The sequence below is a fragment of the Macrotis lagotis genome, chromosome 6, assembly GCF_037893015.1.
Source record: "Macrotis lagotis isolate mMagLag1 chromosome 6, bilby.v1.9.chrom.fasta, whole genome shotgun sequence".
Classification (NCBI taxonomy): domain Eukaryota; kingdom Metazoa; phylum Chordata; class Mammalia; order Peramelemorphia; family Peramelidae; genus Macrotis; species Macrotis lagotis.
Window position 1 is genome coordinate 30,531,475 of NC_133663.1, and position 15,838 is coordinate 30,547,312.

General features: G+C 41.1%; 1 protein-coding gene across 5 annotated transcripts in view; it reads left to right on the forward strand.

Annotated features, from left to right (window-relative positions):
- The window catches only part of GPR160 (G protein-coupled receptor 160), a 43,995-nt gene that overhangs the window by 17,509 nt on the left and 10,648 nt on the right, over positions 1-15,838 (forward strand). For 4 of the 5 annotated variants that reach the window (XM_074190908.1, XM_074190907.1, XM_074190909.1 and 1 more), the window contains exon 2: positions 11,298-11,435. Coding sequence is in view for 1 of the 5 variants with exons in the window: in XM_074190906.1 (XP_074047007.1) it covers positions 7,148-7,181; positions 11,298-11,435 (172 nt within the window). In the remaining 4 variants the exon portion in view is untranslated. Of the gene's footprint in view, positions 1-3,137; positions 7,182-11,297; positions 11,436-15,838 lie in introns of those variants that run through there. The other variant, XM_074190906.1, reaches the window with a different exon arrangement.

The window sequence follows — 15,838 nt, forward strand, 5'->3', positions numbered from 1 at the left end:
ACATGTGTGATATGTGCAATGCATGTAATATATATCATACAAGGTATAGTTTATAGTTTAATATAATATACAATATATTAAGTTGTAATATGTGTACAACATATATAATATATAGCATACAAAGTACATGTAATTTATACAATGTATATATTGTGTCTGTAATATGCACAATGTATAAATAATATGTCATACAATGTGTATATTATGTGTGATGTATATGCAAATTCTATATATAATAGATTTGGGTTTTGCTACATAAAATATTAGTATAATACATTTATAAGTGTATGTGTACCAAGGTTTTGGCCAGGGGGGACCTTGCTCAAGTGGGCAGGGTTTGAGGGAGATGGGATGGGAAGTCTGAGTTTGAGTCCCTAGAGCAGGAGCTCGAAGCCCCCTTGGCAGTTGGGGGGTGGGGCTGAAGGTCAAATAAAGCTGGAGATTAAACTGGAATCTTGTTTGTGGAAGCCGGGGAAGGGAACAAAATTGCCCAGGAAGAGAGTTTTAAGAAAGAAGAGGGCAGAGGCCAGATTCTTAGGAAACGCTGAGAGTTTTGTTAATGTGGCCATTGTTTTGGAGGAGGGGATAAAGAATGATAGGGGAAGGGATTCAAAAGCCAGGGAAGAATCAAAAACTTCCAAAACCAAAGCAGGCAGAGTGGACTGGGTGATGTTGAAAGTTTCCCAGAAGTCAAGGCAGATTTAAACTGAATAAAGGCCTTTTGGGTTGGCAACTCTTGGAGTGACCGGTAATGATACTTCCTCAACAAAGTAGCAGTGCAGCTGCTAGGAACCAAAAGAAAGAATGGAAAAAGGCCCTGTCTCCAGAAAGCTTACGTTCTCTTAGAGAAAAGCCAGACTTGACAAAAATAGATGATGAGGTAAGTGGAGGCACTGGGTTGTCCACTCTTTTCAAGAAGTTTTATGATTAAAAAGAGATGGGAAATGGGACTTCAGTTTGAAAGGTTTGGGGGGTGGGGGCCAAAGCTTCAAGGATTTTTTTAAACAATTCAATCTATTTCTTAGAAGGGGCCAGTGGATTAGGCAGAGATTGGAGATGCAAGAGAAGATGAGAATGGGGATAATTAATGATTCAAGACTAGGAAAGAGACAGGAAGGGAAGGGGAAGGAGAACAAGGGCAAACAAAAGTAGAAGGATTATCTTTGGCAAGATCTGAGGGGGGCAGCTTGGTGCTGCAGTGGATAGAGCTCCGGCCCTGGAGTCAGGGGGACCTGAGTTCAAATGTGGCCTCAGACACTTAATGACCTAGCTGTGTGACCTTGGGTAAGCTACTTAACCCCATTGCTTTGCAAAAACTAAAAAAAAAAAAAATCTGAGGGTGTTTTCTATCTTGACAAAGGAGAAAAAAGAAGAAATGAAAAGAATGGAAAAACATTCAAAGAGTCATGCAGGGAAAAATGAGGCTGGAAATCAATAGTTTGAGGCTGGACAATGTGGGATTTGAGAGAAGAAAAGATTTGGGAAAGTCCATCAAGGCTTGAAAAGCAAAAGATAGAAAGATTTCTAAGAGTGGGGCCAGGCAGTCCCAGATCTCTGTGTGTAGAGGGTAGGTCATGCTTTCATGACCTTTCAGATTTGTTCAGCAGCTGGGGAGAAGTTGGAGAAATCCTAGGACCAGCAGGAAAAGGGATTCCAGCCACCATCCTTTGACCAAGTGAATCTTTGCAGTGGCAGACACAGGGGTCAAGCCCTCCCTATTGTCTGCCACAGGGATGATTAATTTAGGATTTCAGTGAAGCCAGAGTGAAGGGGAGAGCTTGGGAGAATTGGGAGGGTCAAGGAAGTGTGGGCCGTCCAAGGAAGGAGGTAGCTCAGAATTGAGCACCTTTGGAACGGTCTGGTCCAGAGTTAGGCAAGGGCAAAAGCAGGCCAGTGTGTGCCCCAAGTCAGGAGGAAGGTGGAGATAACTGGAACTGATCATTCTGAAGAAGTGTGAAGTCGGATCACAGAATTATTCATTGTTTAATTAGTTGGCATGGACAACAATGGTTGACATCTTTAAGGTTTGCAAAGAGCTTCACAAACATTATTTCATTCTTATCTTGATAACGATTCTGGGAAGTAGGGCTTCCTATTATTACCCCATTTTACAGATGAGGAGACTGAGTAGAGGAAAAGCCAACACAGCTACATCCTAGCATAGATTTCAGCCTGGGAATGAGGAACTGAAATGACGGAGGAAGTTAGGAAACCCATGTGGACAGAGGAGTAGTCCCAGTGTCAGGGTTGGGAGTGACCTCAAAGATCATCGGGCCCACAAGATGCCAAGACTAAAATTTCTCTGCAGCCTGCCCAACAAGTGGTCTTTGCCTCTGCCACCAAGTCTAGGGGAGCTCCCTCTCTCCATCTCTTCCTCCCTCCCTGCCCACTGAGGCTGCCCATTTCACTTTTGGAGAGGTGAGATTACTTTTCTGCCATTCAGCTTAGTTCTACCATTTGTCCTTGTTCTGTCCTCAAACTTTTCAGTCTCAGGAGCCCTTGATACCCTTCCACATTATTAAGGACCCCAAAGAGCTTTTGTTTATAAAGAGTCATGTCAGGGTAGCTCGGTGGTGTGGTGGATAGAGCACCAGCCCTGGAGTCACAAGGGCCTGAGTTCAAATGAGGCCTCAGACACTGAATAATTGCCTAGCTGTGTGACCTTGGACAAGTCACTCTTGACCCCATTGCCTTAAAATAAAATAAAATTTTTAAAAAATAGTCATGTCTATCACTACTTATTGGATTAGAAATTTAAACCAATCATTAAAAAGAAGTTTTTATTGAAATCTTTTGTTTTTGTTTTTTTTTACATCATCATATTTTTCCCCTCCCAGAGAGCCAGCCCATAAAAAAAAAGAAAATAGTTGTTTTTAAAGACAAGGAAAAAAGGCAGATATCAGCACAACAGATCATTACATTGAAAGGTCCGATTTGTCACCCCTGTGGACCGCCCACCCTCACAAAAGAGGAGGCTGGGAAGGTCTTCTCATCCCTCTTCATCCAATTCCCACTTGATCCTTATAATTCTGTTCATTTAATTTCAATTTTTTGTTTGTAGTTCTTTCCATTCACATTATTATAGTTATTGTGTAGTTTTCTTGGCTCTGTTGATTTTACTTTGCATCAGTTCATATAGATCTTTCCATTCTTCTTTGTGTTTATCACACACATCATTTCTTTCTTTTTCTTTCTTTCTTTCTTTTTTTTGGTGGGGTATTTACTAGGCAATGGGGTTAAGTGGCTTGCTCAAGATCACACAGCTAGGTAATTATTAAGTGTCTGAGGCTGGATTTGAAGTCAGGTACTCCTGACTCCAGGGCCAGTGCTATATATCCACTGTGCCACTGAGCTGCCCCTCACATATCATTTCTTTTAGCAAATTCACATACTATAATATTTTTATCCATTCTCTGATTGATGGGCATCAACTTTGTTTGCAATTTTTCACTATCACAAAGAAAGTGTTGCTGTAAATATATATTATACTTTCCCTTCTTATCAGTGGCTTCCTGGAGTCTCTGGATCAAAGGGCATGGAAATTGTAGTCATTTTACATAATGTCAAATAGCATTCCAAACTCACAGCTCCACTAAAATGCATTAGTGTGCCTCTTATTCTCCAGTCCTCTAGCATTGCCTGTTGACATTGCTTTTAATCATCTTTGCAGTTTGTTCAGTGCAAGGTGAAACCTTACCTTGGGTTAACTTTGACTTGCATTCATCTTATTATGAATGATTTGGAGCTTTCTTTCATATGGTTGTGGATACTTGACAATTCTGCTTTTGAGAATTGTTTGTTCATATCCTTTGACCACTTATTTATTGAAGCAAACTGATCATTTTCTTAAAAAATGATTTTATGCTTCTAAAAATAATAGTAATAAACTCATTATATGTTGGCACAATTAACATATTTTTAGGAAAAATAAAATGTAGCCTGAAGAGTGGTATTTGACTCTTGTTTTTGCAAATATAAATTGCAAAAAGTGTTTTTGCAATTGTGCTGGCGGTAGTGTCAGCAGTTATTCTGGGTAAACCACAAGACTCAGAAAATCATTCAACACTGAGTATTTCATCACTTCTTCTTTTTGTTACCATGGATTCATATAAAGTCTCCTTTGATGTTAATATGGAAAAATAAAAGCAAAGAAGCAAGTCCAGCCATGTCGGTAATTCATCCATTTGTAAAGCAAACGTACAATTCTTCAGATGGGTTGTTAATTCAGTCTTCATGTGGATAAAGAATAAGAGTGAAAAAGGACAAATAATGCCTTTGTATTATTGTTAAAATACTTTAGTCTTAATGGATGTCCTGAAACGTTTTGAAGATTTCTGGGGCACCCCAGACCCCGCTTTGAGAAGCCCTGCTCTACGGCATATGTCTGTGGAGACAGTCATGTCACAAGTGATGTCAAATTCAATTCAAAAACCATTTATTGTTAGACACCTCCTGTATACGGAAGCATTGGGTTAGGTTAGTTAGTCTACAAACTTCTTTTTTTTTTTAATTTTCTAAACTGTATTTGGAACTGATAAAACATTCTTTCAAAAACAAAACCTTACTGGAGATGAATCCCTGGACACAGGGTTTGCCTCTGCCATAAAGCTTTACATTAACCACAGAGAGAATAAAATCAGAAATGTATGATCTTTGGTACTGGAATGGATAGTTCCCCAGCTATTCATGCACTTTCCAATTTTCGTACACTAAATAACATTAGGTCATTGATTAACTTAATTGGGTTTTCTGTTTGAATTGCCCTAGGAAGTTGGAAATCCCAGCTAATTTGGTTCAATATTCATTTGCTAGGTACAACTATACAAATTTCTATTAAATGCTTCCTACATGGTAAGCCATGAGGTGATAAACAAAGACAGATGTACAGACCCTGTTCTTAAGGAGCTCACATTTTAACAGAGGAGACAACCTGCAAATAACTATGAATTACAAAAAGACAAATGAGATAATAGATGTAAAAACACAAGGGAACTTTAAAAGTTCTACTTCTGGGGTGCAGTGGATAGAGCATCGGCCTTGGAGCTCAAATCTGACCTCAGACATTTAATAATGACCTAGCTGTGTGGCCTTGGGCAAGCCACTTAACCCCATTTGCCTTTTAGAAAAAAAAAAAACTTAAAAAAAAAAAGAAAAAAGCTCTACTTCCTGTGATAGGAAAAAATGGAAATAAAGGAGTCCCATCTGTTAAAGAATGGCTGGTTAGATAGTGGTCTGTGAATATAGGGTAACACTATTATACCATAAAGGTAGCCAGGTGACACCAAGATAGATAGAATGCTTACCTGGAGTAAGGAAGATTCATCTTCCTGAGTTCAAATCCATCCTCAGTCCCTCATTAGGTATATGACCCTGGGTAAGTCACTTTACCCACTTTGCCTCAGTTTCCTCATCTGTAAAGTGAGCTGGAGAAGGAAATGGCAAGCCACTTTAGTATCTTTGCCAAGAAAATCCCAAATGAGGGTGGCTAGGTGGCACAGTGGATAGAACACCAGCCCTGGAGTCAGGAATACCTGGGTTCAAATCCGGTCTCAGACACTTAATAATTACCTAGCTGTGTGACCTTGGGCAAGCCACTTAACCCCACTGCCTGAAATTTAAAAAAAAATAGAAAAAAATCCCAAATGGCATCAGTCAAGACATAACTGAAAATGGCCAAATAACAAGAGTAGTTTTAAGACCTTTTTTATAGGTTAATTTGCCCCATTCATGTTCAGTTAAGATTATTAATTGTGTCTTTCCCTACAACATTTACTTTTTCCAACTGTGTATTTTCAAAAAAGATTTGAAATCTTGTTTTCCTATTCCCACTTGCCCCTTAAGATTGGAGGTGAAAGTAGGCTACCTGATCCCAGGACCAGAGGAGACAGAAATTAGAACATGGAAAACGATGACTGGCTTCCTTTTATCCAAAAAAGGGAAAGATCTCTTTTCATCTTGTTTCATCTGAAGTTAGCTATGTTGGGAACAAGTTTTCCTGACTGATACAATTTGAGTCTTTCTCATCTTTTAGTACAGATTTACAGGACTCTGAAATTCATCTCTTGTAATCTTGTCCTTTCTTCCAGACCCAGATCAAACACCTCCCCTTTCATGGTCTACCTTGAATTCCTCCTTACTCTAACTCCAATCATATCTGAGAGGGATCTGCCCCATGATTGTACCTCTCTTATGTATTTATCACACTTTATGTTTTTATAATCTCCTTTCTAGGTAGTAAAACCTTGAGTTCAAGGACTTTCTTTTTACTCCTCTCTGGGTTCCATAGTACATGGTACATATGGAAAAACTGAAAGACCAGACCTGTGGGACTCAGCACCCCTTCTTGGGGCCACTGATGGATTGACACTAACTGGAGTTAGTGCCAGCAAAGGGTAAAAGTTGAAGAAGAAAGGCCAGGAAGGAAGGTGGAAGGTTTGTGCTGGCTGTGGCTTGAGGCTCCCTTCCTGTTGAGCCTCTGTCAATTATGTAGGGGGTCGGTGAAGTCTGACTTTGAACTTCTGCTGGAGGAAGAAGGCAGAGTTAACATTGAGGATGATCAGAGAGGGCTTCCTTTAGGGGGTGTTGCCTGAGCTAAGCCTCAAAAGTGTCAGAGGATTCTTAGGGACAGAGATCATGGTGGGACCTAGGATGTCATATTGGGGTTATACATTTAGCTCAAGTGTAGGCTTTTGAGGAGGGGAGATAAAAAAAACCAGATTCTTGCTTCCTTATTGTGAATGAAAGCCTTCTGTCTGTTTCTGTTCCCCAAGAGGAAACTACAAACCCTATTTTCATATTAAAAAACTTGTGGTTTTACTTTTCCCCCTTTTTAAAGTACTTTCAGGTTTCCAAATTTAAAAAGACAAATCACAGCCGGGAGACGGTCAGGATTTGTCCTTATGTTCTTAAAGAGAAAATCCTTCGGGATTAAATCCCCAGCCAACCAATTCTCTTAACTGTTTGGCTGAGTCAGTGGTGAGGCCAAGATACCGGACTGCCTGCATAGGGGTGGGTGAGAAGTCCTTCTGACCCTTGGGTAGCTCCCCTTAGTACAGAAACAAGCATCTTCCACTTCTATCACTTCTTGAAGAGGTGGGCCGTCTAGCTGACCTAAGGCATCAGAGTTCCAGGCCCTGATGGACTCGATATGAAGCTGATACAGTTGGACAGACACCCAACAGGTAGGGAAAGTGCTGACCTTTGAAATGTGGGGTACAAGGGGAGGAAACCATTATACTTAGCAGAAATATACTTCATTTTAGACCCCATAATTTAGTGAAGAGCAAAAAAATGTCCTCCCTCTTCTTCCAGTTATCTTAACTTACATCTTATTTCTCCCCCAGCAGAAAGCAAAGTCTTTGAGGGCACTGACCAATTTTCATTCTTATATTTGTATCAGTTAGCAAGCACAATGCCCTTCCCAAAATTGTTGTTCATTTATCAGTAATGTCTGACTATTTGTGACCCCATTTGGGGTTTTCTTGGCAAAGATAACTGAGTGGTTTGCCATTTCCTTCTTTAGCTCATTTTACAGATGAGGAAACTGAGGCAAAGAGAGCAAAGTGACTTGCCCACGGTCCCTCAACTAGTCATTGAAGCTGGATTTGAACTCGGTCTGACTTTTCAGTCTCCAGGCCTGGCACTCTATCCACTGAACCACCTAGCTCCCCCCCAGAAGAGGCACTTAAATATGAGTGAATAGATGAATAATGAATGAATGAATTTCCTGAATCTAGGTTTTATTAAGTGCTGGATTATATCATGAATGAAGACGTGGTGGAAAGTCTTCTTTACAAGGTGTGGCTTTAAAGTAATGAGAGAGAGAGGCAGCTAGGTGGCAAAGTGGAGTCAGGAGGACCTGAGTTCAAATCCAGCCTCAGACACTTAAAATTACTTAGCTGTGTGATCTTGGGCAAGTCACTTAGTCCCATTGCCTTGCAAAACAAAAGGAAGGAAGGAAGGAAGGAAGGAAGGAAGGAAGGAAGGAAGGAAGGAAGGAAGGAAGGAAGGAAGGAAGGAAGGAAGGATGGATCGAGAGATCCTTTGACTGCTCCTAAAAATAGGAGGGAATAATGGTGGAATTGCTGTGCATCTTTCAAAATCAGCTGGTCATGGGGCAGATTACTCCGAGATCTGATGGGAATTGGTAGACGTCATGAAAGAGGTGGTTTTTGATGTGGACCTGGAAGAATGGATGGGATTACAGAGATGACTTTGGGGCAGAAATCTGCATCATTTTGTGGCCACATGAAAAAAAAGTGGCTGTGAGATAAAAGGTTGGAATGATCACCAGCCTTTGAGCAAGAGGATTTCAGTATGATGCCATCTCTCTTAAAGGACTGAAGTCAGGACAGAGCCTGATATAGAAGGTTTTAAGAGCTTAGGAAGGAGGGCTACACAGGATGTGGATGGAAGTTTACATTTATTTTATAAATTCAAAAGTTTTCAAAGCGCTTTTCTTCTGAAGTCAGTCGGGCAAGAATGATTGTCCCCATTTTATGGAGAAAATTGAGGCTCAGGTGAAGTGACTTGCTAAAATTCACACCCTTTATTGTCAGTCATCCAAGGCAAGCTTTGAACTGGAGTCTTTGGACCATAACAGTCCCATCTGCTTCGCATGTACGAGGGGCATCTTGTCAGAAGAGCCCCTGTAGACAATAAGTATGGTGAGATCTTGAATTCACTCATCTTTCTATCAGTTCCGGAGGAAAGAAAGCCTGACTGTTCCCTTCTCGGATAGTAGTCCTGCCTATATACCATTATAAAAGTCATTGAAGTGTTCGTGGGGTCATAGAGCTGAGGGGCTTTGAGTTGGACCTGGAGTGGACTTGGAACACCACCTGATCCAAGGCCTTCATTTTACAGAGAGGAGGACTGAGACTTGGGGAGAAAGTGCCTGGCCCTGTATCACAAGGTGTACAATGGGGGGGATGCGAGTCCTTGTTTTCTTCCTCTTTCTCTAAAAGCCCATCAGCAGCAGTGGGGATAATTTGTCATCAGCTCCTTTGTTTTCCCTTCTTCCAGTTTTAAGGGTCAGTGAGTGTCCTTAAGATGACTTTGTTTGATTCAGGTCACTCCTCAAATCAACAACGGTGAAACCTTGTGAAAGATAAAACACACCACCGCGGTCTCATTTAGAAATTGGTAAATAATAGATGGTGTCTATATGATTCTCTTTTTCATTGTCTTGCATTTTTATCTATTTTATTTTATTTAGTCTTTTAGATTTGGTTTTGCCTTGTCTTCGTTCAAAAGAAAAATCTTTCTAGAAGAAAAATTCCAGGATGGTAATATGGCATCTTGAAAATAGCTTTGGATTTAAAGTCAGAGGACTTGGGTTCCAGTTCTGGCTCATGAACTCCCCCACTTTTATTGCCTGTCTGATTTTATACTAGGATCTTCCCCATCGGAGTCTGCTTCCTCACCAGGCTTGATTATCTAGTAAGGGTTCTCCCAGTTCTAAAGACCTTGATTTAAAACCTGCCTCTGGCCCATATCACATGAGATCTGAAGCAATGTTCTCCTCTATATTTGAGAATATAAAATTGAGCTTAAGAAAAAGTCTTTTTAAAATAAAATCAATGCAACTAAGAGAAAAAAGAATGCCTGCTAATTTGAAAAAGAAAAGAATCTTTGCCTCAGATATCGCTGATCAAAGTCTGACATTTAAGATAATTGCAAGAATTCTGCCTTCCTTTCCCTTTCTCTGGGCTCTGAAACTACCATTTGTCAGTAATATGACTCAGTGGACCAAAGACCTGGGCTAGGTATTAGAGAGAACGGGTCAGTACAGGGATACGGGCCTCATTTGAGTTAACCTTGTTGCTGATCCCTGGCCAAGGGCATAGGCATGGGTTCTCATTCAAAGAGGAAAGGATGCAAAGTCCTGTAAGGTCCTTCGTGACCTGCCCACCTCCCAACCTTCTAGTCTTCTTACATTTTAGCTTCTCCCTCCTTCATCCCTCCTTCCACACACCCACATACTCTTCAGGTCAGTGACACTGGTCTCTTGCCCCTTCTTCCAGCAAGGCTCTCCATCTCCAGACTCCTTGCCTTCCTTCTGGGTGTCCCAGATGGTAGAATCCTTTCCCATCATTTCTTCTCCTGGACTCCTTGGGTTCCTTTAAGTCCCATTGACTTAAGTGTAGAATGAAAGGAAGACATCCGAAGGCACTGGAAAGTGGCGTCCTCTGGAGCCAGAGGAACTGGTTCTACCTCCACCTCTGAGATTTGACTGCTCATAGGTAGACTTCTTATCCTTCCTCCTCTCTGAACCTGAGAGGAATAGTTAGATGAACCAGATCACCTTCCGGCTCTGCGACCGTGTGGGGTGGCGGCTGGCTTACAAGCTGAAGCTATGGGGGGTCACAGTGTAAGGCAGGGTCTGCAGATGGGGTGAGACTGCCTGGCCAGCCAGAGAAAAACAGGAACTGAGTTCAGGGAGAACTCGGGATGTGATGCCTTCTACAGCTAAGCAGCCGTGAGTGGTTCGGTCTCTGTGTATGTGGGGACCGACTGAAGGAAAAATGAAAATGAATTCTCCTCTGGGGTCCCCTCTGTGTCCTCGTGGCTTACAGTGGTCTCCCCAAGGTTTTTTGGTTTTCCATCCAGATCCCTGATTTGTTGGTTCCCCAGGTGGATACTTTCATTCCTGTGGAGAGCTGCCTAGATTGCAGGATCACTAAGCCGGACCATGTCAACAACAGGACTGGAACCTAGGACAGCCACAGCTGTCCCTCCGTCCCTTATACCTTGCTGTCTCTCATCAGCACATACAGATACTTCGTAAATGAGGAAGTGAACTTTAGGGAGGGGAGGGAAGGTGGGTCATTTTGACTTTGGGAGCACGTGTGAGACTGAATGTAAATGAGGATATCTAACTCCAGAGGTCCCCTGGCCCCCAGACCCCCTCCCTCCTCCCCCACACCCACACAAGGCAGGGGCTCTCTGATGGGAGTAGACCTCCCTTTGGACCATTGGTGGACCAACATTCAACCCAAATATCATTGTTCTCTGTGGCCGAAAAGATACTGATTACGTTTGACTAAGCCACGGATTGTAGACTGGACCCTGGTTTCAAAAAAGAACTCAGGGGGTGGCTAGGTGGCTTGGTGGATAGAGCACCGGCCCTGGAGTCGGGAGGACCTGAGTTCAAATCCAGCCTCAGACACTTAGTAATTACTTAGCTGTGTGGCCTTGGGCAAGTACTTAACCCCATTGCCTTGCAAAAACCTAAAAAACAAAACAAAAACAACAGAAACCTCATAGTTGACAAAGGCTATTTTCTGACCCTGCAGATCTTATTGGCCTCACAGCATCCTTGAGCAGCGGGAGGCTGCGGTGGTCACAGGCTCAGGATGGAAAGGAACCAGGGACAGACCTAATCCACTTAGAAGGACCATCTGGACTGAGAAGTAACCCCTGGAGGAACCAGGGTAAGTACATTAGGCTTCTAGCCCTCTGCCACCCTGGGGAGTCGCCTTCGAGTGGATGTTTGGAGGGAGGGCAGGTATTAGTTTATGAAGAGTAATCAGATTTGTAAATAGAATACGTGGAGGGGGAGGGAGCCAGGGGAAAGAAACCATCATCTCCTTCTCCCACCTGACAGACCCGAGTGTTTAGATGTCATCAGCCGCAGGGCGCTGGACTCCTGACCTCGACTTCCTGCTCCTCCTCTGGGTCTCAGAATTTATTATATTAACTGCTATAATCTTTGAGTTGATTAACTTTTTTTTAAGTTTTTGGTTTGTTTGTTTTTTTTGCAAGGCAATGGGGTTAAGTGGCTTGCCCAAGGCCACACAGAGTCGATTTCCTCTAAAAAGAACTTCTCTGCAAGCTTCGGGGTTGGAGTCTGGTTTCTTTCTCTGTTTCCCACTCCCCTAGCAGGTGTGATAAAACAGGAAGAACAAACATTGAGCACCTACTGTTTGTAGGCACTGGGCAGGGGATACAAAGACAAAAATAAAACTGGTCTTGCCCTCAAGGGGCTCCCATTCCACTGGCGCACATATGTGTAAATACAAAGGAAATAAATAGAAATTTGGGTAGCAGGAGGGTGAGAGAAAGGGGCAAGAATAATGGATTTTTATCAGCATTTTCCCCTAGACATCCCTAGTTCCAGCCAAAAGCGTCTGCTCATGACCCTCACGCATCTCATTCTTTAGAGTAAAGCTTTGTATTTCCTTATCTGAGGAAGCAAAAGGAAGGGACCCCGTGAGGCCAGGGTCAGGATGTGAGCCATCCACATAGTGATGGCAGTGTAGAGGGCTTGAGTTCAGGGTGGCAGGTCCCCAACTAAGCCAGAGGTACCAGTAACCTAAGGTACAACCGTAGGGGTCAGTAGGGATGTGAGTGAGGGGTATTGAGTGGGGTGAGAGAGAGAGATGGAGACAGAGAGAGAGAGAGAGAGAGAGAGAGAGAGGGAGTGTGTGTGGCGTTGGTTGTTGTCTGGGTAGTTAACCTTTGACTTGGCCCCGTAGGTATGTGTGCCCACTCTGGCTTGAGTATTGTTAAACTTGTTGAACCAGTTTTTCCTTCTTTTGGTCATGGAAAACTGCAGAGCCAAAAATCCCCTTTTTTACGGATATGTACAAAGGGAGGATGCTGCTCTTTTCTGGGCAGGTACGGTGGCAGGTGCCCAGGCACACTCGGTAGCTCAGGGAGTGAACTTCTCTTCCCCTATTGTTTCTTCAGTTCCTTACCAGCTGACCCACTCCCACAGCCCAGAGAAACTACTTACAAGTGACCCACAGCCCTGTCATCACCTGCTCTCCTTCCTTATCTCCTTACTAGGAGTCACATTTCCCTTGATAAATTCTTTTGACTTGCCCTGTTCTGGGTAATTCTGGTTTTACATGTGGATTGGAGCTGGTTGATCTCTCCCCTCTGTTCCCCCCACCCCTACCCATGTCTCTCTTCTCTCCTCTCTTTTTTCCCCTTTCTTCTCCCTTTCCATCTACCTCCCAACCTCCCCTCTCTCCCTCTTTCCTTCCCTCTCTCCTTCCTCCTGTTTCTCTCCCTTCTCCTCCGAGTTCCTCTTCCATCCCTTCCCTTATTCTGTCTTCTTCTTCTCTCTCTGCCCCGCTCTTTCCTCACACCTCCCATATATGGCAAAGAGAAGGCTCTCCTAGTCTGTGCAGAATCAGGGGACGGCAAACTGAAATAAGGACCAGAACACTAACACAGAGCTCCTGTAAGGGAGAGGCCACCCTGGAGTGGTGCATAAAGGGCTTAAAATGCCCCGTAGATTTTAGTGAAAACAGACACTGACTCTGTGACCTCAAGACCAACCACTTCCCTCTCTGGGTCTCCATTTCCTCATTTCTTTTTTCAGAAGTAACTTTATTATTTAATACTTAATTTAATTTAATTTAATTTTATTAATTATTAATATTTATTTAATTTTATTAATTTTAATACTTAAAAATACTTAATACTTTAATTAGCCAAAAGAAAAGTAAATATTTTATATTGTAACTCGCTATTCATTTTCACTGTTTAGGTGACTAAAGAAAAAATTCCACCTCTCGACAAGAGAGCTTATAAAGTACACACACAGACATATGCATAAAATTTACCAGTTTTTTCTCTGAATCTTCCTTCATAGTTTCTTTGTAATTATTTGAATATTTCTAATACTCAGATATATATATATATATGTTCAGAATAATACTCAGGTGTTCTTTGAACAAATTGCTGTTACTATATACAACATTCTCTTAGTTTTTCTCATTTCAAGTATGTTATACTGTACAATCATGTTTAACATATTTCCATATTAGTTACCATATTTTTTTTATCAATTTATGAATTCTTACCCCAAAAGATTAAATCTTAACACTTGTCAAACACTAGGTTACTACTACACTGATCTACTTTTCTATTTCTTGGCCAGTGTCAAGGTCAATGCTCAATAAAACAAACTTTTGGTAATTCACTGAACAGATTTAGGTAGAATTGTAATTGTTATTATATTGGTTCTGCCTACCCATGAACAATTATTTCTTCAATTATTCAAATGACTTTTTGTATAAAAAGTGTTTTATAATTATGTCCTTGTAGTTCCTGAATTTGTCTTTGCAGCTGTTCTCCCAGATATTTTATACTGTCCACAGTTATTTAAATGGAGTCTTTCTCTCTCTTCTTGTTGGGTTTTGTTGATGATACATAGGTCCAATAGAGATGCCACTGATTTATGCAAGTTTATCTTCTATCCTGCTCCGTGGCTAAAATTATTCATTCAACCTTGTATATCATTTCATCTGCAAAGAGATTGTTCTTTTCATTGCCCAGTCTGAATGCTAGAATAATAGTAATTGTTGATAATGGGCGTCCTTGTTTCACTCTTTTTCTTACCTTACAGGGAAGGCTTTTAGCTTATTATCACCATTACAAATAATGCTTGCTGATGGTTTTAGGGAGATACTTATCATTTTAAGGAAAACTCTATTTATACCTATGCTTTCAAAGTGTTTTAAACAGGAACATGTTTTATCCTGTCAAAAGCTTTTCTATATCTATTGCTATAATCATATAATTTTTGTTACATTTGCTATTAACATGACATATTAACAGTTTATCTTGGGTCAGCTAGAGCACCGGCCCTGGAGTGAGGACCAGAGTTCAAATGCCGTAATCTTTGTGATATATTGTTGTGGTCTTCTGATTAGTAACAGTTCACTTAAAAGCTATCTGCATCCATATTCATTAATGAAATTGTTCTCTTCTGTTTTTACTCTTCCTGGTTTAGCCATCAGCCCCATATTTGTTTTATAAAAGGAATTTGGTGGTTCTTTGCCTATTATTCCAAATAATTTATATAATAATGAAATTAGTTCATTTTTAAAGTGGTAGAATTCACTTGTAAATCCATGTGGTCCTAATGGTTTTTCCTTTAGTAAGCCCATTTATGACCTGTTCAATTTCTTTTTCTAAAAGAGTTTTATTTAGATGTTCTATTTCCTTTTTGCTATTAATCTAGCCAGTTGTATTTTCAAGTATTCTTCCATTTCACTTAAATTGCTATATTGACATTATCGAGCAAAACAACTCCTAATAATTGCTTTGATTTCACCTTCATTAGTGGTATTTATTCACCCTTTTCATTTTTGATACTGATTTTTTAAAATCATATTAACCAATGGTTTCTTTTACTGTTTTTTTCATTAAAAACCAACTCCTAGTTTCATTTATTCAATGGTTTTCTTAACCTCCACTTTTATTTATCTCACTTTTTAATTTGAGGATTTCCAATTTAGTGTTTGTGAGATTTTAAATTTCTTTTTCTAGTTTTTAAAGGGCATACCCAATAACGATCTGTTCTTTATTTTATTGGTATATGCATTTACAGATAACAATTTCCCTGTGATGATTACTTTTCCTGCATCCTTCAGGTTTTGTCCCCTAGTGCTTCTCTTTAATAAAATGGTTACATCGAACTTGCTCTCTTAACTTCCTCTTCTAAACTTCTCTTGTCCTATCAAAGTCAATACTGTCCTTCCAATCCAGTCTTGGTATCACCTTCCACCCTCTCCTGTCCCTCGCCTCCTAGATCTAACTAGTTGTCAGAATGCTGTTTCTGCTTTGATCCAACTTTTCTCTGCTTAGGCAGCTACTAACTAGGCTGGTTCTGCCATCACCCAGATTATCACTGTTTCCCTTACCCCAAGCTTCTCACTGCTCAAGTCTGACCCACACAATGCTGAAACTTCCTTCATCAGAGATCTGACTGGGTGACTCCTTTAATCACCCAACTTCCTATCATCTTGCCCACTGACTTCTGGGTGGTTTTTGTAGTTCTGGGATGGAAGAAGTCACTTGGTGAGGTTTCTCTTTGTAC